Below are 23,337 nucleotides of genomic sequence, written 5' to 3' on the forward strand. Positions count from 1 at the left end.
TCACTTTAGTCAATTCTGAGGTTAGCTTTTATCTAGCTCAGATTTCTCAACTGAAGTATAGAAAAGATCCATTTCAATGAGTGAGATGAGCTTTTTCTTGTAGTGTTCTCTGCAAAAATTGCCACTAGGTGAGTAAAATTCCATATTTACTTCCTTCTTCCCTCTTTTACCAGATTGGAATCCAGCTCAGCTGAAAACTGGTGGTTTTTGCCTCCAATTCTGAATTACATATTTCTACTTTTATGGCAGCTGAGTCAACAATACTATTTAGTTCTGCCTATACACACTTCTTCTTTCTCCTTAATTATCAACTACAAACATATTCTTTTAAAAAAATTTTTTTTAATTAAAAAAATCTATTTTCTCCCTCTCCTACTCTCTTCCACACTGAAAAAAAGGGGAAAAACCCCAAATCCTTGTAAGAAACATGAATAGTTAAGCATGTTCAAAGAATATGTCTCAATTTTCACCTTGTGTCCATCATTTCTCTGTGAAGAGGAAGGAAGCATAATTTCATCAGGGGTCCATGAGCATGGGTGGCCAAATATATTCTTTCCCAAAGTATACCTACCACAAATATTCTCTACCATTGTAGCCCTTCCCACTCTGCTGCCCCAACCACCAATTTTCTTATCCTTTCCATAAATTCCTTTATTTCCACCAAGTTTTGCCCCAGGAAATGAAAAAGCTACAGGAGGAAAAGTGTTGGGGATGCAGCAGCCTTCACTATTTCACTATTCTCTTCTTAAGACTTCTTTTTTTTTCCATTACTTCCTGCCTGCCAATCTTCCTTTTTGCTTCCATACATAGCTGAGTTGTTCAGCCATGGAACTCACTTGACAAATCCATAATAGTGGCTTTTCATTGCTATGTTTATCAGTATTAACATTACCAAAGGTAGAGAGGTAGAGAAATAGCATGGCATAGGTGGTGGGAGATTGGGTAAAGTGGTTTCCCTAAAATGAAGAGTTGTGTTGGATCATGAAGAGAGATGAGTTTGTAGAGGCAGGTTGATCAGCTAAAAATGAACTTATATTCTAGATTAGGTTGAGATTTCATATTATTCAAGCTATAGCTGATTCTCATTTGTGATTCACTGCTCAGGCATGATGGGGGCCAGGGGGACTTATTTAAACTGCCTTTCCTACATTTCCAAATGTCATTTTAAAAATCAAGCAAACCAGGCCTTATATCATTGAAGACACTTTCATAGATAGTAACTGGATAGTAATTGATCGTAATAGTAAATTTCATAGATAGGAATTAATAGTAAATGTATTATTAAAAACCATGCATTTTGGACTATTTTCATTTTTATTCTAAGTGTTGTTTATCAATGTGCCAAATCTCTTTTTGCCATGGTAAAGCTTCTTACTCACCTAAATATGCAGCCTGGCTGGTGGACTCAGCCAGACCTTCTCTGCGCAAATCCTTCCCAGCATCTCCAGGGGTGGAGCAGTGGGCTGGGGAACTCTCCAGCATGAAGTTCTTGCTGCGAGATGTACTAATGATTCTAGGAGGTAGGAGGATATTGATGACCGTCTGGAGCAGCAGAAGGACCTCAGGCTGCTCCAACCATGGGCTATCTGAAGGGGGCAGAATTTGGGGTGGGAAAATGGAAAGAAAACTAATCAAAATGCATGCTTTTTTTTTTTTCATTACACATAGTAAAATTCAGCTCTGTTTTCCAATTTCAAATGAGAACATCTATAACTGAGGGTTCATCCTCCATCTCATTAAGTTGTGAGGCACAGCTTCTCCTATGGACAAAGACAATGTTATTGGTTTTTCATAGCAGAACATAAAAGGCTCAATGGTCTCAGACAAATTACCTGTTTTCTCCTTTCATATACTCAATGACTGTTTCCCCTACATTTGAAATAAACTCTTTCCCAATAGGGGCAAATCCCCATAAGAAGTGGAAGGAGGAGAGAGAGAGAGAAAGAGAGAGAGAATGCAGAATGATTATGTGACAATTGCCAGGTTTTAAATCAACTCCTTGGTAGCAAAAGCATCAATTCACAGTCTCTTCCCCAGAAAAACCCCACCCTCCAAATGCTTTTCCCATATTGATACAAATCTTCAGTCAATGCTAGTTAAGTTTAACTATATCCTCCTGACTTTTTGCTGTACTGAATCATTTCCAAAGGGAAAAATCTCATCCAGAAAGTGGAGCAACTGTTATTCCATATTGACTCTACTGAAAAGAAAGGAAATGCTTCCTAAGGTATCTTTGGTTAAATCCCTCAGGCAACCTCCAGTGAAAGCCTTAGAAGAAACTCACATATTGGTCATTTAGGGAGACAACACCAATAACAACAATAAAAACAACAACAATAATGTATCTCCTTTCATTAAATTAATCAGACCTTTGCTTCCAGATCCTACTGTGAGCACAAATGGGATGAGTAGATTTAAAAGCATCCCTTCCCTTCTTTCCTGATTGGTGAATGGGGAGATCACATGGCTTAAGGGGAAATCTTCTTTTAAAGCCTGTGCAGTAATAATAAGAAAAAGAGATATTAATTGACCTCTGCCCCCTCTTTTTTCACAACACAACACAGGTGGTGATTTCCCTGTTGTTCCTGTAAACTATGAGCACGGTTGTGGTCTACGCAGGACACTGGATTCGCTCAAAATTGAAATCTGGCCATGGACTTGCCATAATAAGTGTTAACATGACGAAAAAGAGAGTGGCAAGGAATACAACTTTGAAAATGGTATGGAAAACAATATTTATGGTGTGGATTAAACTAATTTTCCCCTTCCTTTTCCCTCTCTCCCCACCAAGGCCCTCCTTTTTAGAGGTGAATGAAGAGGAAGAGAATGAGAACTTGCCACTTGAGAGTCATTCAGGTCAGGTCTGACTAAAAAGTCCTCTTACCCCTGAACAGGGCACTCTTCAAGTCAGAAAGAGCTAAGCAACATGGGAAAAAATAGATAATATCTTTACACTGGTCATTGAAACCACATCATTTTAGGGATGTCTATCCCGTTCTAAGTGACAATCACATCTCTGTGCTTAACCTCTCCTCTAAAATCTATACATGTTCTGGGTGACTTCTAAGTTGGTGGTTGCTGGATGATGGATGGACCAGTCACCTCCTTCACATTGGTTTGTTAGCTATTGGTTGCACACTTCTTTAGGACACGGTATTCCTTGATGATGACTTTGACCTCTCTGTAATTGAATGAAACAGAGACAAGCCAAGGAGCTTGCCATTCTGGTAGAGATGAAATAAATAGGGATAAAAATCCCAACCACACGCAGATACTCAACTGACAAAAAACTTTTATTAAAGAAAATTAAAATATTCAAAGTCTGGTGACAATCTCAAAAAGAAGATTTATTTTGTAATTATCTTTGAATCTTTTTGCCAGACTTTCAATATTTAGTGAAACAATGGACTTTTTAAAAAATAAACATTGTGAGCTGATTATCTGTGAGTGATATTTTCTTTTCCTGTGAAATCTGTATACTGGAAAGGATTCCTGTAGTGTTTACAGGTTCAAATCATTCTGCTTTTTTTGTTTCTTGAAGAATGAAAGAAATACAAGTGAGGGCTAAGCTCAGGGCTGATGCTTTAAGCCTACATAAGGTGGGTAGTATTTAAATATGTATTTTTTTCCACAGATTTTGCCCAGCCTTTGCAGCAAAAAAGAGAGCACTCATGATCTGGTGCCTCAACTAAAAAATTAATGAGCCTGACAACAGGCCAGGCAGTCACACCTGTATCTGCAATGCTACAAGCCGGACAACAGCTGTGCTGAAGGGCAGAGGTGGTGAGAGATAAGGGCTGAGATGAAGAAGGGGTAATCCATCAGCAACACTGGAAGGTCCTACTACTCCCATCACCTGAAATACAAACAGAGCACGTGACCAGCCTTGACAATTGCATGTTCATGCAGCTACAGTTGAAGGGTTAAATTCATTGGAAAAATATAATTACAAGGTTGGACATTTTGCTTTCAATCTTTTCTACTGCTTTCTTCCTATAGTGTGTAATGTCTGGAGTCTGGTTCATTTACTTTGTTCAGTCCATCCTAAGTATTGTACAATGTTTAGATCCAGCTAAATATAAAATGAGATATGAATTGAAAAGCCATCTCATTATTCATAATGAGGAGACTGGTCATACTTACTCCTTAATTCAAAGCCATTCAAAATGTTTTTTGTGGTGGATGTACTGATGAAGGTGATAATGGCAACTGATCTATTTGCATCAGGCATTCCAGCAGAGTTTATTACTCTACAAATTAAGCAACAAGCTAATCTAATGTGCTCTTATCTGATGAAATGTTCTAATATGGCATCTACACATTGCACAAAACCTCAGGACCAGACTCTAGATGTTACTTAGCTGGTAGAGTAATTGGTTTCATTCATATAAACCTTAGCCTGGCCAACTCACAGTGCCATTTTGTACTTTTTCCCCCCAAAGAAATTCCTCTGGAGATTTGAAATATCCTTTCTGATCCTAGTATTAGCCAGTTGTGCAGTCTCCACCACCCCACTCTCCAACTCGCAGCCCTCAACTCTCAGCTCAACATACTGAGGCAGATTTTCAAAGTAGTGCGTGGGAAGCAACATGCCTGAAACCCATCACCACAGGGATCAGTCCTAGCATCTCCCCATGCACTATTTTGAAAATGTCCCTCATCATTTACAGTGTCACCTGAGCAATTTGCTTTCATGGATGGGCAGGGATGGGCAAAGTGATTGATCTGTAATCTTCAGTCCAAAGAAGTCAATAGCGGAGTGAAGTTTAGTAAAGTTTCATAAGATTGCCACTTGGCTACTCACCAGATTGACACAGACATTGATCAGTGACCTAAGGTGAGGCAGGAAGGATATGATTGGCTGCCTCTGAAGTGTCAAACAAACCCCTTCAATCAAATTGCTGGCAGGCTCCCACTCAACCTGTCGCCTGGAATACAACAGTAGGTGCCATTAGCTCCTTGTTCCTCCTTCTAAGATGCTTGGAGACAAGGTGAATTCGACACAGTGGTTCTGATGGGAGGAGGAGCCGTTTTAAGACAGGATGGGTGTCTGAGACAACAAAGTGCATTACACGGGATGGATTTTACCCATGCTGTTCCAAAAGTACAGAGCACACTGGGAGGGGAAGAAGATATTGGAAACGTAGCAGAAGCACTCCTGCCTCACTTGACTAATGACACAAAATCTATTGAAGAAAAAAACAAAGATGATGAATGGGTTGCATTTTAAGTTCTTAATATTTTGTTCTGAAAAAAGGTCCTGAGAATGTCATCATGGAATTCCCATCACAGAGAGTGAGTCATTCATTGTAGGGGAACCTATCTGCATGTATGTTATAGAACCAGTCTTGTCAGACAGCATGTGGACAGATACTACTGGCTGATACATCAGGGCATTATGTATTAGGGTACATATTAACTCCAGTTAGCATGAAGATCATATTCAAAGGCAGTTAAGTTTAGAACTGTTCTTTTTTGGTCTTCATAAAAATATTTTTTTGGGGGGAGGGAGTTATACAAGCTAACTTCTTCATGCAGGTTTTTTGGTTTTGTTTTGTTTTGATAAGACTAGTTTTCATAATGCTACAGGACTAAGAATTTATTCTTTGTACTCTTTTACTTTGCCACCAGTAAAATAAATGAATTTGGGCTTTGCCAAAACCGATATCAGTTTCAGAGGTTTCCATGAAGTGGGGTTACATGACCTGTCTTTTCCTTCCTCAAATAATCAGAGTATCATTTGACTGTCTGACTTGAAATGGAAACGTATACCTTGTGAAAGAGCTAAAACTGACATCTGTGGAAGCTGAAGCATGCTGGGGACCCACAAAGAACAACACAGTCAGTTTCATCCCTTACAAGATCTAGGAGCAAGCTAGGACAACAGTGGGTTAATAGGACTCATAGAGGGGGAAAAACCCAGAAAGTGACTTAAGAATTGGCATTACTGATTTAGTGAAATAGACCAATTCTAGTCTAGCCACTCTAGTAAATAAGGTGGGAACATCAAGAAAGTGAGATAGGAGGGGATATGGTAGGTAAAGAAAATGGACAAATTCCAAAGATTAGGAAAGGTTTACCTAAGTGGAGGATAGCAGAACCTGAATTAGAGTAACTCTAGAGAATGGGAGGAACATGAAAAATATCACTAAATTTTGAGCAAGCCTTTGGGTTAGTTAGAAAAGAGGAGAAAGGCACTCATTAACTTCAATGTAGTTTTGCCAAATCAGCAGGGTGATTTCCATGTCCATGATCCTGGCCTGATTGATGCATTGCTTGGTTAATTGAACTCTCAGCACATGAGGGCATAGGATTATTGGGGAAGAATTAGGTTTCCGTTTGGTTTGGTACCAGAGATATTAATCCCACAAAGCGAACTGATTTTTCAAAGGACAAAGTATTTGTTACCATTTCTGAGAGTCAACCTCTCTTTACATATTACTTTGCAAATTTACAAGCTTATAACTGCACTAAGACTTTTGGGATACCCTGTACTATCATTTGGTATAACATGTTCAATACTTTCATTAAACTTTGCTTGGAGAGTTTTTATAAAGATCAAATATTCCTCAACCCTGGAAGGGATTCCCCTTAACTTGGAGTGATGCTTCCCTCATCTGATCGCCTAGAACTTTATAGTTACCTTATGTACTTATACTCTCATTTGTATTATACTTGGATTTTATTTTTTGTATTATACTTAGTATTTGTATTTATACTTATTATAGTTTTTTGTATTATATTTAGTATTTGTATTATACTATGGGCAGTATGGTAGATGGGAGGCAGAGATGACCTTGGAGTCAGTATGACCTGAGTACAGGCTCTATCTCTGAGATATACTCCCTATGTGACCCTGGGCAAATAATTTAAATTCTCAGAGCCCCAGGTAACTCTTAAGACTATAAATTGCTCAGCAGATGCTGATCTGCATTGGAGGTGTGAATTTCCACACTGGGAATTCCAATGAAATCACAAATCAGCCCCCCCACCCCCAAATTGTCTTACCATTTCAACTAGGCTGGTAGTTCCTTAAGGGAAGATATTGTGTTTCTTTCACTCTATATCTCCCCCAGTAACTAACAAAGGTCTACACAGAGTAGGTGTTTAACACATATCTGTTATTGAAATTGAACTGGTACCCAAGTGGTTCTAATTTCAGATTAGTTTCATCCATGTGGTTAAATGTACACATGTGCAGTTATTTTAGTGTAGGATTCAGTCTGTCTCCTAGTGTAATTTTGTATATAGTGTGCTTCATTTCTTTAAAACATTGTTTTCTTTGTACCAATAAGAGTAAGAGGTAAAGAAAGTAGATTTCAAGACTACCACTTTTGCTTCCTTAAGAATTTTCTCTCCCATCACTGCAAATGAGAGCCTGTCACTAAGGCAATTGTAAAAATAACAGTATATGATAAGATACCAGCAATATTACATTTGACCCATTGTTTCAATTCAGTGAAATACATCAACATCAATAAAATAACATGCTTGGACGTCAAAGCTTGTAACACTAGGGACAGACCAAATATTTGTTTCCATTATACCTGCTCACCTCAAGGTAGGCATCTTGTGAATTTTATTAAACATACGATCCAATCTCTTTAAGATGAGGATAAGAGCAGGTCTCACTGCTTCAGCAGTCCAATCAGTGATCGGCAGCATCTCCATGATATATCGTCGGAGCCCACGGCTTTCCATTGTTTGGGTGTCATAAGGTGCCAGCTTCAGAAGGGAATGTGCAATTTCCGCCAACCTAAAATTATTGCCCATTAAGAGGAAGCATGGGACTCCACAGTGTGTCTCCATAGAGCAGCAGGATAACCACCCACCTTTTAGGAACACCCACTTTTTTTTTTCCATGGCTGATTTAAGTGAATTAACAATATGCCATCAATCTGTATGATTATGTCATCCCAATCTTTCTTGTGTTTTCCAATAGGTCAGGCATATACCATAGCATACATGTGTTTGTACCTATAAGAATATACAAGCACGAGCATATAAATATGTACAAAAATCCATATGCACGAACTTGTATCCAGGTAATATTGCTTTTCATTGAGTAAAAAAAATCATATTTATTATTCAAAGAATAAGCATACATAATTTAATATAGCAAATTCTTATTCTCCAAAATGATTGGCAATGTGCTTTTCTGGGTAATTTAATATTATGATTAGCTGAGAGTTGAACATGGATGAATTATTCAACATAACCTGAATTAAATGAAAAACATGAGATGAAAATATAGCTGAACATTACTGAATTTTTTGATGTTGTTGGCCCACAGTTCACGGTAGGATTTTGCAGTGCCACTGATCTAGTTGATAATAGTTTCTATTGCCAAATCAAGCCTAAGTTACTTTTGTGTGGCATTCGAGACTTACCACAGGATGGCTCCAACATTCATTTCTAGCCTTATCTCCTACTTTTCCTGTTTATATACTGTAATGATCCTGACATGAATTATTCCTCATTCTCTGAACTCATGCCACTTTTGTTGAACTATGTGGCCCCTGTATCTGGAATGCATTCCACTTTCCTCACTGTCTCATCTATGTCTAAGTCCTACCCATCTTTCAAAGGCTAGCTGAGGGACTATCACTTCCATGAAGCTTTTCCTAATCTCAGCCAGCTGGAAAAATCTCTTTCCTCAATGTATCAGTTAAAAGCACTTTTTTCTGGGTGGGTGGAAGCTACCTATCATATTCATTTAATATTATATTCTATTTTGTCTTATAGAGTTGGTACACATCTCTCTTCTAGTAGAATGTATGCTTTTTTGAGAATAGGAACTGTGTTTTACTCATCTCTGAATCCCTCACAGCACTTAGCATATATTGGGGGCTTAGCACATGACTGTTGAATACTCTAGGTTGGTATTAGTCATAGGTAGAGTAGGCAGTCACCTATGTAATACCATCTGAGGGGCAATAAAATGCCTTCCTGTTCTTTACCTCAATTCCTCCATCCTAATATTTCTCTTACAGGTTATAGAATCATAGTATCCAGAGTAGTCTCAGGGGCCACTTGGTGAGAGGGTTGAGGCTCTAATAGCACCTACCTGATAAGTGGTCATCCAACCTTTCCTAAACAACTTTAACTGAGGAGTGAACTTGCATAATATCTAAAATTTCTACATATCTAACACTTTTGAGTTATAAAGTCCTCTATTACGCACATTGTCATCATTAGATGTAAATAGGATGTGTGACTAGCTGAGAAGTTACTTAGTAGGGCCCTTGGCAAATTGGGCATGAGGTAGGCAAATTTTGTTTAGGAAGGTGACCAGAAAAGGACCAAAGCTGTCTGGGAGGGCTCATACAAGTGGAATATGATCATGGAAAAACTTGGATAACTAGGTAGGAGTTGTAGGAGTGAGGATGAGACTGGGCTTGAAAGAGAGGAAATGGTTCAAGAAGGAAAGAATGGCAAAAGCAAATCTTTTTTAATCCATAACTTTGCTAAGGCCAGGTTATGAATGATAATCTCTGGAAATCACTTTTAAAATAAATATTTTCTGGATATTAATTTGTTTGCTCAATACTAATTTCTCATAAAAGTAATGTGTACAAAATTCTAATTATTTAAACTTTTTGACAAGTTTACAATTCCCTTTTCCTCCACAGAAAAAAAACAAAACAAAACTATTCATTGAAAAATGAAGTATCTATTCTCATTACTATCAAAAAATAAAGCCTAGAATGTTCAAAACAAAACCTACAAAAAAATAGAACAGAGCAGTGGAGGGAAGTTTTCTGAATCTCTATTTGATCCTGTTTTCATTAGGATCACTGCCTTATTTCTTTCAGCTTTTAGGCATGTTTCAAGATATAATGTGTTTTGAGTTTCAGAATGAAATAAATAATTCAGAATGGTGCATGTGTTTAAGGTTAGACGATGTAAAAGGTATTAGTCCTTTGTTGCATGGACATGGATGAGAAGACATACAGTCTATCTCCATTGAGAGAACACGGAATCCTCTTTCTGGTGATTGCTTTTTGCAGCACTGCCTTGGGTGTATTGGATGATAAGTTCCTTTAGGACAGCAATCTTGTCTAATTGCAAATGTACCCAAGCTGCTGGTGTTAATGGGAAGAACATCATATTTAGAGTCCATATGACCTGGCTTCAAATCCCATCTCTGCTATTGATGACCAATGTGATTTTGGCCAAATTACTGGATTTGGTTTCTCCTCTGCATTTTGAGGGAATTGGAATAAATGATCTCAAAGATCTCTTTTGGTTCTACATCCAATGATCAACACTGTGGGAAAACAGTGAGTACTGATTGTCTCAATAGGTTCACATCATGTATTTTCACTCTATTTAGACCATTATCCGTCCATTAAACTTTTTTTTTAAAGTAGGAAGACCAGGTGACTTAGTAATTTTCCTAAGAAGTTGGCTCAAATTGAGCTGCTGTATTACCCAGGTTCTTTTGATATAATATCATTGCTCAGCTAAATCATATTACACTATTCCTAAGAGTTACATTTCATTGTGCCTTTGTATGATTTCTTATGTCCCACCCCCCCAGTTCTTTGTAAGTCTCTTCTACTTTAGCTCACCACAAAATGGTTGATGTCACAAAAGTCTCCTTCTCTAGCCTACCAAAGCTGAATTGTGATAAGCTGAATCTTAATGAATTATAATACAGGAATCCTTACTTGGCTATTTGATATTAAATAAGACTCATTTAGATATTACAGATGGAACTGAAACAACATGTATTTATATAGGAAATCTAATTCTCAACTTATTTTAAGTTTCATAATCTTTTTTCGTTTCAATCATTCTGCACTTCTTTGTGACACCTACAATTCTAGAATATCAACGAAAAAGATTCAACACAATTGAATACTATTAAGTCTACTACTATAAATTCCATTGATGATGGTAATGATGAGGAAAATTTTTCTTGAAATCAACAACTTTATTTTTTTCAAACTATTTTCACATTTGATTCTTTATCATACATAATGGATTAGTCTAGGGCTACCTAAGCCTATGTAGTAATTGTTATATTCCATGTTTTCAGAAGACATTAAGAATTTAAGTTTGGTCATTAATATGGTTTTGATGATTTTTACAAATATTTCTTTGTGAGATTTATGTCTATTATACTGCCTTATGGCTTAATGAGAATGCGTAGTTAAGAACATTGCTGATAAAACATAGACACCAGTCCAACAGAAGTTTGATTTGGAGTTTTTTGGTTTTTTTTTTTTTTGATGATCATTGCTTTGATATTTACCCAATCTACTTTAAAAAAGAAAAGCTCATAGTAGATAATAAGGATTGCACTTTTGCAATTCTTTTTTTTTGGGGGGGGGGTGAGGCAGTCAGGGTTAAGTGACTTGTCCAGGGTCACACAGCTAGCAAGTGTCAAGTGTCTGAGGTCGGATTTGAACTCAGGTCCTCCTGACACCAAGGCCAGAGCTCTTTCCATTGTGCCACCTAGCTGCTCCTTTGCAATTCTTAGAATAGCTGAAAAATGTCTCGTCCATTTTTGAACACCTCTCTTTCATATCCTTTAGGGCACTGACTGTGATGATGATTGTGAAATCTAGAAAAATGTCATTTTTTTTGTACCTTACTTTTCTAGATTCATTAATAAAGAATTTGGGTCCCGATTGTCTGTCCCCAGGAACTTGTTTTCCCTCTCATATGTTGTTCTCCCAATGCAGGAATCTTCACACTTTGCTGGGGTAAAGCATAACTTCATAAAAAGCCTAGCAAGATAACTAGTGTCCCAAACAATAAGATTTCCCCACCAAATCGTCTTATGAAAGACAATAAATCATGGTTTTGTTTCTTTTTTTACCCCAGTCTGTCACACTGGAGTTTCACATACCCTAGAGACACAGCTCACTTGGACAGTAAGGACAGTACCTCATATGGGATTTAACGTCTAGCAGCTCCAAGGCAGTGACCCGAGGTTCGCCTGCCAGGTTCTGTAAGATCTTTAGTCTTGGTCCACAGTGTTTATAGAACTCGGTGCAAATATTTAGCAGGGATTCTCTGGGTCTCCGGAACTCCTCCCTAGCAATTCGTTCGTCCAGCTCCTCTCGGGGAAGACCCTGCCCTTCCTCCAACAAGTGTAGGTTTTCCCTAGGGAATAATAATAATTAAAAAAAAAAAGTTGGCAGAGTGGGATGAGCTTTGTGGAGCAGGCAGTTGCAGGTGGCCAAAAAGAGTAGATGGTGATGACCCCCTCCTGCTGAACTGATAGAACCACATCTGAGAGAATAATTGTGAAGCGATACCCTTTCTGTAAGAGCAAAATAAGTGAGAAAGCTTAGGAAATGAAGGTCACTCCAACCTGAGAAGTTCTATTTTCCTTGTCTTAGACACCTTCCATGGGTTTAACCAGGAAAGGTGTTACCTTGTCTCAAATCATTGAAATCCGACGTACTGCAATATAGCTCAGAGGAGTTCATCCTGTGATGGCAGAGTGAGGTGAGATAGGATACAGGTCTTACTGTACCTGATAAAGTGTAGCTTTGCTCCTTGCTCCTGGTACCTGAGAAGTGAGAAATGTAGCCTGAATCATTATTGGAACAACAGGGCCCTTCCCATGGAGCAGCTTAGAATTTCATCAGTGCATACATCTTCATTAACACACACAATGGCACATCTATTAAACCTAGGAAAGGTTAAAACTGCCTCATTTGGGGACTGCGGATGGCAACTACTAATTCCTGTCTATTGTACTAGATCTGTACATTTTGGAAATAAATATGGTACAGGCAACTTTAGCCAGAGGGAAGGGCAATTGAGATGTTTTGCAAATAAAGTATATCTAAGAGAAGAATTTTTTACAAGGCGTTCTGTTTGCAGGGAAAGAAAACTGCTTTGGAGATATTTTATTCACCGGCAGATGATAGTGGCGACATCTGAGGAAATCTTTCTCCTCAGATAAAACCCCAAAATTGCATTCAGCCACAGCTTCCCAAAAGATTTCCTGAAAATATTAAATTATAGTAAACTTATTTGTACTGATGAACAGATCAAAGCTTTGAATTATCTAAAATATCAGATAATTTGAATGTCATTTATATTTGGTTTGTAAATGTGTTTTTATACTTATGTTTGGATATAGGTATATATGATGTTTAGAAAATTAACCGTGTATAACACTTCTGTCATACAAAATAATGTTGTCACACATGGAGGCAGCGTGGTACAGTGAAGAGACCACTGACTCTGAAGACAGGGGACCTGGGTACAAATCCTTCCATTGACATTTGTGACCTTGGGAAAGGTATTTAGCTTCTTTGGCCTTCAGTTTCCTCATTTATAAAATGAGAGATCATAGGATCATAGATTTAAAGCAGGAAGGGACCTTAAAGGCCACCAAGTCCAATCCTCTCATTTAACAGATGAAAAAACCTAAGGTCGAGAGGTTAAATGACTTCCTCAGGACACATAGTTAATATCTGAGCCAGGGCTTGGACCCAAGTTTTCCTGATTTCAAGTCCAGTACCATATCCAGGAGGGTTGGAGTAGATGGCCAATGAGGACTTTCCAGGCCTACATCTAAAAACCTTTGGTTATGAAAACCTAACTTAGGAGAGAGATCTAGAGAATTTCCATTTCCCTTTATTTCCATTCCCTTGTCACTTTCTCCATGCTGGAAAAAAGCAGATCTTTCTAAATAATTGCCATTTTTTAAGAAGGGGAAGTGGACAAACCATAACTTGCTTTCATTGGTAAGGGCATCCCTCCAGGTACTGACATCCTGGGGGACATACTCTTCCACTGCCCCTACCCAATTTCCCCTGATTTGTTCACCTGGAGGCTACCTACTTCCCTCAAATACATCAGCTTGATTAGATTCAATAAAAGAGGACTGCCCATGTTAATCAGGTTATCTGAATCTCCAGGGATTTTAAGAGAGCAATAAAAATGTGAAAAAAAAAAACCCATATCAAAACAATAGCAGATGGGACAGTGGTATGAGTGTCTGAGTTATCAACAAAATGTTTAAATAAAATGTAAGCTGCCAGTAAACTTGAAAGCACGCCTTAAGAAGCTGAATCAATATTTGGATGAAGTATAATGTTTCTGTCTCTTAACCTTTGCCTATGAGAGGCAAGAGAAATATGCCTAGAAAGGAGATACACTAACCATCCAGTTCATGCCATACATGCACATTTATAAAGGTCATGTGGACTTAATAAATATTAATTAAATACCTACTATGTGCCAAGAACTGTTCTTCACATGAGCACTTTTCCATAACTCCACTTAATGAGCAGGAGGGTGTAATTTAGACCAAACCAAATAGTGTGTAATGGTGAGAGAGGTCAGTAAAAACAAAGGAGAAGAACAAACCAGTGAGAATTACCTTGTATTCACTCCAGATGACATAGTGTGGTTAGCAGTAGTGGTCCCTTTATGGCCTTGATCACACCTGCTCATCTGAGGGGCTGTCATAGGCCTGAAAAGATCAAGCCACAACCTGTGAGTGGCATCTACAACCAAGAAGGAGCCTGGCTATAGTGGAGAATGTTCTAGACTTGAGATGAACTTATAAGATCACGGACTTGAGCTGGAAGAAACCTTAGCAGCCATCTAAGCCAGTCTCCTCTCCTACCCCCCTATTTTTGACAGATGAGGAAACTGAGTCTCAGAGAAATTAAGTGACTTATTGATTCACAGGCACGTAGGTGACAAGTAGCCAAGTTGGGATTTAAACCGAGGTCCTCTGACTCCAATTGCACTGACTCCAACTGCAGCACTCTCAGTTGACCTAAATTGGGGTTCATTCACTTACCAAATGTGTGATCCAGGATAAATGTCATATAACCTCTCAGAAACTCAGTTTCCTCGTCTGTGCAATGGAGACAATATTTACTGTACCTACTTCACTAGAAAAAACATTTTGAAAATCTTAATATGCTATATACATGTAAGTTATTGTTAGCATTTATTTCCATATTGGCAAGATGATAATCTCTACCTTATGAGAACTCTGCAATTTTTACAACTATGTCGTTTGGGTTCAATTATAAACCATGATTATTAAAACAATAGTGAATTTTTAAAACAATTAGTAAGATTTGCATAAACGAACATAAATGTTTATCGCAGATGTTTTGAGAGCTAAAAATTGAAATCTACGGAAACTCCAAATTCAATGACTCTAGACAAGAAATAGAAAATATATGTAGGAGACTCTAGCCATCCATTCTACACTCACCTCTTCCACTTGCCTTAACAAATGACTACAGAGTAATAAGTCAGGGAAGAACCACCATGTGGTCAATTATTTCTGCTCTTTTAGGCCATATCTAAAATAGCTGGGACAAGTGAACCTTCTAAAATGATAACAAATTAACAACCTAGGCACTTTTAGGGAGTATAATGATTCATCAATTACTTACTTCATTCTTACTATTTACTTACAAACCTAAATAAGATTTCCTTCTGAATTGATACCTCAAAGGTAAAAGGAATACATCAATAGGAAAAGACAATGATCTTTTGTGTTTGTGTGCCCCCAGTTTTAAAAACCCTGTTTTTGTCTTGTTCATTTCCTTTTTTATGCATGCAATAAATTGCCAGAGTTTGTATTCTACTGGCATAACCTCTGAAAACCCAGAATCATCTCTAAGCCATGAAGATGCTTGAGTAGAACTTTAGTTCATCTAAATAGGTGAAGGAAAAAATTCATAGCCATGAGCTATTAAAACCCAAGTTTCCATTAACTTGGATATCTAGAAATGAATCACAGTTTGTGCTTTGTTTTTGAGTCATGTCACATGTTGTTTTTCAGTCGTGGGCTACTTGTCACCCATGGCCCCATGAACACGTCTGTGGGGTTTTCTTGGCAAAGATTCTGGAGTGGTTTGCTGTTTCCATCTCCAGCTGATTTTACAGAAGAGGAAACTAAGAAAAACAGGGTCACCTAAGTAGGAAGCGTTTAAGGCTGGATTTGAATTTAGATTTTCCTGACTCCAGGCCCAGCTCTCTGTCCACAGCACCCCCTATTGTCTCATGGCATTTTCTTACCTACTGTTAACATGATTTAAGGCAGGGATATTTCTGTCAATGGGATTACCTGGTGAGAACTTCCACACTGTACAAGAGGGCCTGCAGGGACGTAGCCAGAGCAGCTGTGGCTGCAATCTCCTCTCGGGCAGCAGGCACTGTTTCCACTTGGGACGTCTGCCTTTTTAACTTTTGTAGGTAACATGGAACTAAGGCTTCTAAGACCATCAACATCTGAAGGCTTCATCAAAAGAAAAGTAAATTACCTTTCACATTCTGTTTTCATATACCTGCTATGTTAAAGTCATGGAAAAATAAAATACACAAGAATGATGCAGTGCAAGGGACCCTAATAATCCGTCCTTAGGATCATAGATCTAGAGTTGGAAGGAAACTTAAAGGACATTTAATCCAAACTCATATTTTACAGATATGAAACTGAGGCCTAGGGAGGCCTTGGCTTGTTCAAGGTCACATAGCTAGTAAGCATCCACAAAGGGGTTTTGGACTCACATTTCTGACTCGAGAACCAATGCTCTTTCCATTGCTTCTCACAATACATACAACCTTCTTTACCTATGATCCTATGTATTTCCATAAATGAGTGTCTTTGGACCAATTTAGCATTATTTTATCTGTATCGACACTGTGCATGGCCCAAAACTGGGTATTCTGATTTTACATGAGAAATTAACAACTTGTAATGGAGTTTTGATGCCATGAGACAAAGGAAAAACAAAAAAAAATTATCCAAGATATGAGGTCTAAATCATATTTTTGGTATTTGGGAGTAAAAGTTGTTCATTTGATGAAGACTGCTAATGAGTACAGAATTGGAGTGATTCTTTCTTTTTTTTTTTTTTTTTGGCAATTGGGGTTAAGTGACTTGCCCAGGGTCACACAGCTAGTTTCAAGTGTTTGGTCTGAGGCCAGATTTGAATTCAGGTGTTCCCGACTTCAGGGCTGGTGCTCTTTCCACTGCGCCACCTAGCTGCCCCTTAAGAGTGATTCTTCATGGCATGTATGAAGGCTGGGTAGAGAAGCAAAAGAAATGAAAAAGGAGTTGATGATGAGGAGAACAAAGGGAGGAAGAGGTGTATGTTTGTGATACGAACAAGTTTAATAGGGGTAAAATAGTGAGGAGAATAGTAGGCCAGAGAGCTGGAAAAGTATGCAAAAGGAAGCTCAGAAACATGATATTCAAATGCAAATAATTTTCTAAACAAATGTACAACTTTTTGGTTTTGGAACAAAATTTCTGATTGAGGCATTCCTTCACAATATATAAAAAGTATAATTTCTTTGCCCCATTTCTTTGAAGTATATGTAGTAACTCAAAGTAGGTTGGCGTAGTTCATTCATCCAGATGATTGCTTTGTTCTTAGAGATCTTTTAAAATGAATAGCCAATATGGTTTTCTTTTATTAGCATGCCAGTTATTTATACGTGAATGGATGTTTCTGTGTCTGTGTCTGTATGTGTTTGAAAATAGTTGTTTCTCTTGTATATGTTTAAATTATCCTCCAAGTAATTTTATTTATATTAGTAATTTTTACTATGTGAAAGAACTTCACTTCGTCCCTTTAAATTATTCCAAATTTCAAATTAGGGGCATTCTAATGAATGAGGTATTACTAGAATCTATGATAATTCACCTAATTGACATCAGGTTTTTAAAAAAATATTTTCCTCAGTATATAGTACACCAGATTTTGAGTCAGTAGAGTCTAAATGTAAAGGTTCCACTACCATGTCATACCAAAGAGTGACAATTTCTGTTATTCCTAAATATAACCTTGACTTCTTCACTCCATTTTTTAAGCATCATGCCTCCTACATCATTTCTTCCACCTTTCCACACTTCCTCAGATGACCTTAGCACCTGGCACAAAACACAGAATGAACAGTAACAATGAAATAACAATAAACAGTTGTTACCTTCGGAATGATTCTGGAGCATAAGCCACCACAGTGACACAGAGCTTGATGGCTTCACTGATAGAGAAAGTCAGATCATCATTCCCATAGCAAAAATCTGAAGAGGCAAAAGTTGAAGGAAGCCAGCTCAGTGAATTCTGCTGGTGATAAAGAAGAGTTTGTTTTTCTAACAGAAGATTAATCTCAATAGTTTTGTTTGGATGCCACATGTCTTTTAGGTCTTAGTCCTTAAAAGAAAGCATTCCTTCATTTCTTCACCCTACCAGTCTCACAATTCTCCAGATTAGATGCTCTTTTATTTTTAATTATTTCTGTATGGATTAGAAATGGAAGATGACACTGTTGGGCATTCTGCAAGTCTAAGGTCTGGCAGAATCTGTACTTATTATTTCATCAGTGTAGGAAATTCCTAGTGTGGAATTCCCTGAGCCAATTCAAATTGACAACTACTCATCTATAACTTGTAGTCTTAGAGAGGTGCCTACCACATTGAGAAATTAAGTGATTTTCCTATTGTCACATAAAATACGTGCTTCAGGCAAGTCTTGATTCCAGGTCTTCCTGATTCCAAGATCAGCAATCTATTTACTATTCCAACCTATCTCTCTAAGTCTAAGGATAAGAAGAAAAGATGATTTGTCTTTTAATCATAGAAATAATTTCCTTCCTCTCAACCACTTCTTTTTAAAATAATATTTTATTTTTCCCTAATTACATGTAAATAAAATTTTTAACATTCGATTTTTAAAAAAAAATTTGAGTTCCAAATTTTCTCCTTCTTCCTTCACCTCCCCCCTCCCTAAGATGGTAAGCAATTTGATATAGATTATATATATGCAATCATATAAAACATTTTCACATTAGTCATGCTGTGAAAGAAGAAACAGACCAAGAGAAAAAAACCTGAAAAAAATAAAGTCAAAAATAGTATGCTTCATTCTGCTTTCAGACTCCATCAGTTCTTTCTCTGGATATAGATAGCATTTTTCATCATGAGTCCTTCGGAATTGTTTTGGAGCCTAGTATTGCTGAGAATAGCTAAGTCATTCACAGCTGATCATCATATAATATTGCTGTTACTGTTTACAATGGTCTTGAACCAGGAGTTCTTAACCCTTTTTGTGTCATGGATCCCTTTGGTAGTCTGGTAAGGCCTATGAACCCCTTCTCAGATTAGTATTTTTTAAAAGCAGAAAATACATTTGATTACACATAAAACCAATTATGTTGAATATGGTCATCAAAATATTTTAAAAAACGAGTTCATGAAACTGAAGTTAAGAACCCTCCTTTATACAAGATGGTACTGTACTTTGTGACAATAACAAAGACACATTTTACAGGGATATTCCCTCAAAACAAACATTTGAAGATGGTTCAAAAGACAAAGAAGCAAAGTATTGTCCAGTGTGATCTTTGTTTTGTATACACTGCACTATTACCTAGTAATTCATATTGCATAGTTCATAGAGCATTTTTCATGGTACAGGCTTTATTAACCTTCTAGAGGTGGTACTTCATGGCACTCAAGAGAATACAGGAGAGGTGGAATTCCCCATCCAATTCACATTATTGGCCTATATGTCTCAGGCTGTCTTGATGCCCAAATCTAAATAAAAAAAAATTGGTGCTATGGGAAGAATGGATTTTAAAGAGATTTGCTTTTTACCTAAAGATTTTAGAGGCTTTTCTGCTTTTACCAGTTCCAAGATGTCCAATATATCAGTGGTTTCTCCCTCCAGAGACTGCAGCAAGTCAAACAGGCATTGTGCTGACACACCTTTACTAGGCCCATTATTGGCAGCATCCTGTGTAAATGACAAAAGTTTTTTTTTTTTAAACCACGGATTTCCACCTTCATATTGAATTCTCTGTTTGCACAGTTTAATCAAGATTCAAATGTCAAATGAAAAAGAAAAAACAAACCCAAACCATGTATGTTTGCTTACCCATTTCTATATAAAATAAAGCAGCAAGATGGCTTGGGAGCTATAGCCTTTCCTTTTATGTACTTCTCTTTAAAAAAAAAAACTAGGTCACATTTGGGAAACAGTACAGTACTCTCAGTGATTGCTATTAATCATTGCTCACTGCCCAAAAAGACCATTTCAACACCAATATTTTCCTAATGGTGTTACATGGCCATGGATCATAGAACACCAGAAACTTGAACAAATCAAAATTATATGTGACTCAGAGGATACATTGTGAGTCTCAGTCAATTAAAGCAGTCTTTACCAACACTGGCTTGCATAAAAAATGTCAATAAAAGGCATTATCTAGGACATATATGACTGAAAAAAGAAACAGGCCTTTTCAATGCAATGAACATGAAAGAAGACACGTAGGTAGCCTAAGTGCCATACTGGAAACCTCCAAATTTAAAGAATCGAACAAGGCCACCAGCATGTTGCATGGATCTTGTAGGAGCAGATTATTGCAAGACATGGCCAAGAACTGCACAGAATAAGAAGAGGTGGGGGATGACAATCCGCATGACATTGCAGCGGCATCAGAGTGCCAATGACAGTGAGTAAATCTCTTGCCTCATCCTCTCAGGGATAGGGCGTTATCTCTTATAGGAAAGAAAAAAAAGAAGAGAAAAAAGAAAAAGAAACAGTTTGGCAAAAGTAACCAGCACATTAGGAAGATCCAACATTATATGCAGTGTTCCATACCCAGAGCCTCCCACCTCTGCAAAGAAGGGAGGAGGCCCATCGTGACATCTCATCTTTGGGAAACAGCTTGGTCATTATAAGTCAAGTTCTGATTGCTGTTTTTGTTCTTTTCATAAATATTATTATCATTGTGCGCATTGTCTTCCTGGTTTTGTTTGCTTCTGTTTGCACCAGTTCATGTCCATATTTCCATGTGCCTCTGTATTCTTCACATTCATAATTTCAATCACATGCCACAGTTTCATTAGCCATTTTACAAATGGTGGAGATCCACTTTGTTCCCAATTTTTTGCTACTACAAAAAAAGATCTCTCCTTTTCTCTTAAAGAAATCAGTTGAACACAAAACTTTGCCCAAATAGTTATCATGAAAAAAAAAATTATATACCTTCATAGGGAGACTTCATGGGAAGAGGTTACCTTATCTCTCTGGTTCCAGGGAATGGTATGAAGAACATAAGAGAGAAAAGGGATTTCTATAATTGTGGAAAACTGAAACCTAATTCAGAAAGAGTACATTTATACTAACTACTCTGGAATAATCTGCAAGAATGACTGAATGAAGTTCCTGATTTACAATTTGAAGGCTACATAAAAATAAATCTACTCACTGTCCATTGACACTTTGATGCAGCTGGAATTTCATGCAGATTGTCATCCCCCAACCCCTTATTCTGTGCAGTTCTTGGCCATGTCTTGCAATAATCTGTTCCTACAAGATCCATGTAATATGGTGGAGACTTTGTTCTGATTCTTTCAAAGTTCTGAGTTTCTAGTATGGTACTCAGGTTACCCACATACCTTCTTTCATGCTCATTGCACTGAAAAGGCCTGTTTTCTTTTCCAGTCATAGATATCCTAGTGCCTTACTGATATTTTTTGTGAAAGTCAAAGTTGGTAAAGAATGCTTCAATTGACTTAGACCCACAATGTGCCCTCCGAGTCACATGTGATTTTGATTTGTTCAAGCTTCTAGTGTTCTGTGATCCACGGTGATGTAACACCATTAAGAAAATATTGGTGTTGAAATGATCTTTTTGGGCAGTGAGCAGTGATTAGTAGCAGTCACTGAAAGTATTGTACTGTTTCCCAAATGTGACCTAGTTTGATTTTTCTCCTAAATGCTGGGCATACTTTGTGGACATCTGTAGCCCCGAAGATATTTTTTGTTGTTGTTCGGTCATTTCAGTTGTATGTGACTCTTCATGACCCCATTTTAAAGGTTTTCTTGGCAAAGATACTAGAGTAGTTTGCCATTTCCTTTTCCAAATCATTTTAGAGATGAGGAAACTGAGGCAAATAGAGTTAAGTGACTTGCCCAGGGCCACACAGCTAATAAGTGTTTAAGGCCAAATTTGAACTCAGGTCTCCTTGCCCAGGCACTCTATCCACTGCGCCACCTAGCTGCTCCTAAGATGATCTATATGATATATATATATATATGCATGTGTGTGTGTGTATAAACATATATTTACATATACTTGTAAATGTACATACATATATATTGTATATATGTGTGTATGTATATATGCATGCATATATGTAGTGACAAACTTACCAGTCTACCTGTTTATCTAAATCTGGGAAATTCAAGCAATATACATTTTAAAGTCTACTTTGTTTATACTTGTGGGTAGTTAGACCAATCTCTTTTGTACTGTAGTAGATTACAGTAAGGAGTTTTGTAGCACTTGGACATTCAATGAAACCCCTACAATGTGATCTGTGAATAAAATCATTAGGAGAGCATAACTATTAAAAGAGAATCCTTTTATTTTAACTTGATGTAAGACAATCTCCTTGATATCAGCCTTTAGAGTGTACATCTCCTTGTTTTATAGCTCACTTGATGTCAATACTCAGAAGCTCCTTGAACTAAGTTATCTCTTTGGTAATGTCTGCTGCAGTCTTTTATAACTTTGCAATGTTCATGGCAGATCTCTGGTTTGAGGAGAGCTTTTGAAAATACAATTTGATCTGCTGATTATAATTCTTGTAGAAACATAAACAATAAGCACAGAGGGATTTTATATTTTTTACATCTTTGTCCAACCATAAAGTTGTGGTCTGCTACACAAATTCATATACAAAGGTTGAATATATGGGACAGACAAGTGATGGAGTGGATCTTGGGCCTAGAGTCAGGAAGACTTAAGTTCAAATTTGGACTCAAATACTAGCTGTTTGACTCTAGGCAAGTCATTTAGCCACTGTTTGCCTTACTTGTCTGCAAAACGAGAGTAATAATAGCATCTACCTTACAGGGTTCCTATAAGAATCAGATGAGATAACAATTGTAAAGCACTTAGCACAGTACTTGGTGCACAGTTAATACTACATCAATATTAGCTATTATTACTAATCTCATGCTTTCATCAAAGATTCCTCAAAGTATGTGTGAACTTTACTCACAAGACTTTGTAGGTTTTTGAATAGGTAGTTACTGATGTTTTCTTAGTTTTCTCCTTCTTGTTGGAGGTGGGAAGGGGCAGAAAGCACTGCTTTTCATCTTTTCCATTATTTAGGATACTCCTCTCTTTGAGATATCTTTAAAACTGACCCAAGAGTTATGATGTCTCAAGAACGTATCTCTTCTATGTATATTTGGTCATATTCAGCTGCTTTTCTCCCTCTTCTAAAGGTGCCATTCTGAAATGCCACTGTTTCGCATAGTTTATCAAGTACTGAGGTTGTACAAATCAAATCTAGTGACTTCACAA

General features: G+C 37.4%; 1 protein-coding gene across 2 annotated transcripts in view; it reads right to left on the reverse strand.

Annotated features, from left to right (window-relative positions):
* The window catches only part of UNC80 (unc-80 homolog, NALCN channel complex subunit), a 218,586-nt gene that overhangs the window by 28,224 nt on the left and 167,025 nt on the right, over nt 1-23,337 (reverse strand). For both annotated transcript variants that reach the window (XM_027873743.1, XM_027873742.1), the window contains exons 45-55: nt 19,610-19,748; nt 17,941-18,037; nt 16,073-16,243; nt 14,357-14,449; nt 12,494-12,529; nt 11,899-12,117; nt 7,556-7,756; nt 4,805-4,928; nt 3,731-3,856; nt 2,370-2,493; nt 1,380-1,586 (exon numbers count right to left, since the gene is read on the reverse strand). In XM_027873743.1, coding sequence (XP_027729544.1) covers nt 1,380-1,586; nt 2,370-2,493; nt 3,731-3,856; nt 4,805-4,928; nt 7,556-7,756; nt 11,899-12,117; nt 12,494-12,529; nt 14,357-14,449; nt 16,073-16,243; nt 17,941-18,037; nt 19,610-19,748 — 1,537 coding nt within the window. The remainder of the gene's footprint in view (nt 1-1,379; nt 1,587-2,369; nt 2,494-3,730; nt 3,857-4,804; nt 4,929-7,555; nt 7,757-11,898; nt 12,118-12,493; nt 12,530-14,356; nt 14,450-16,072; nt 16,244-17,940; nt 18,038-19,609; nt 19,749-23,337) is intronic.

This window comes from Vombatus ursinus, unplaced genomic scaffold, assembly GCF_900497805.2.
Source record: "Vombatus ursinus unplaced genomic scaffold, bare-nosed wombat genome assembly UNPS02014802.1, whole genome shotgun sequence".
Classification (NCBI taxonomy): Eukaryota; Metazoa; Chordata; class Mammalia; order Diprotodontia; family Vombatidae; genus Vombatus; species Vombatus ursinus.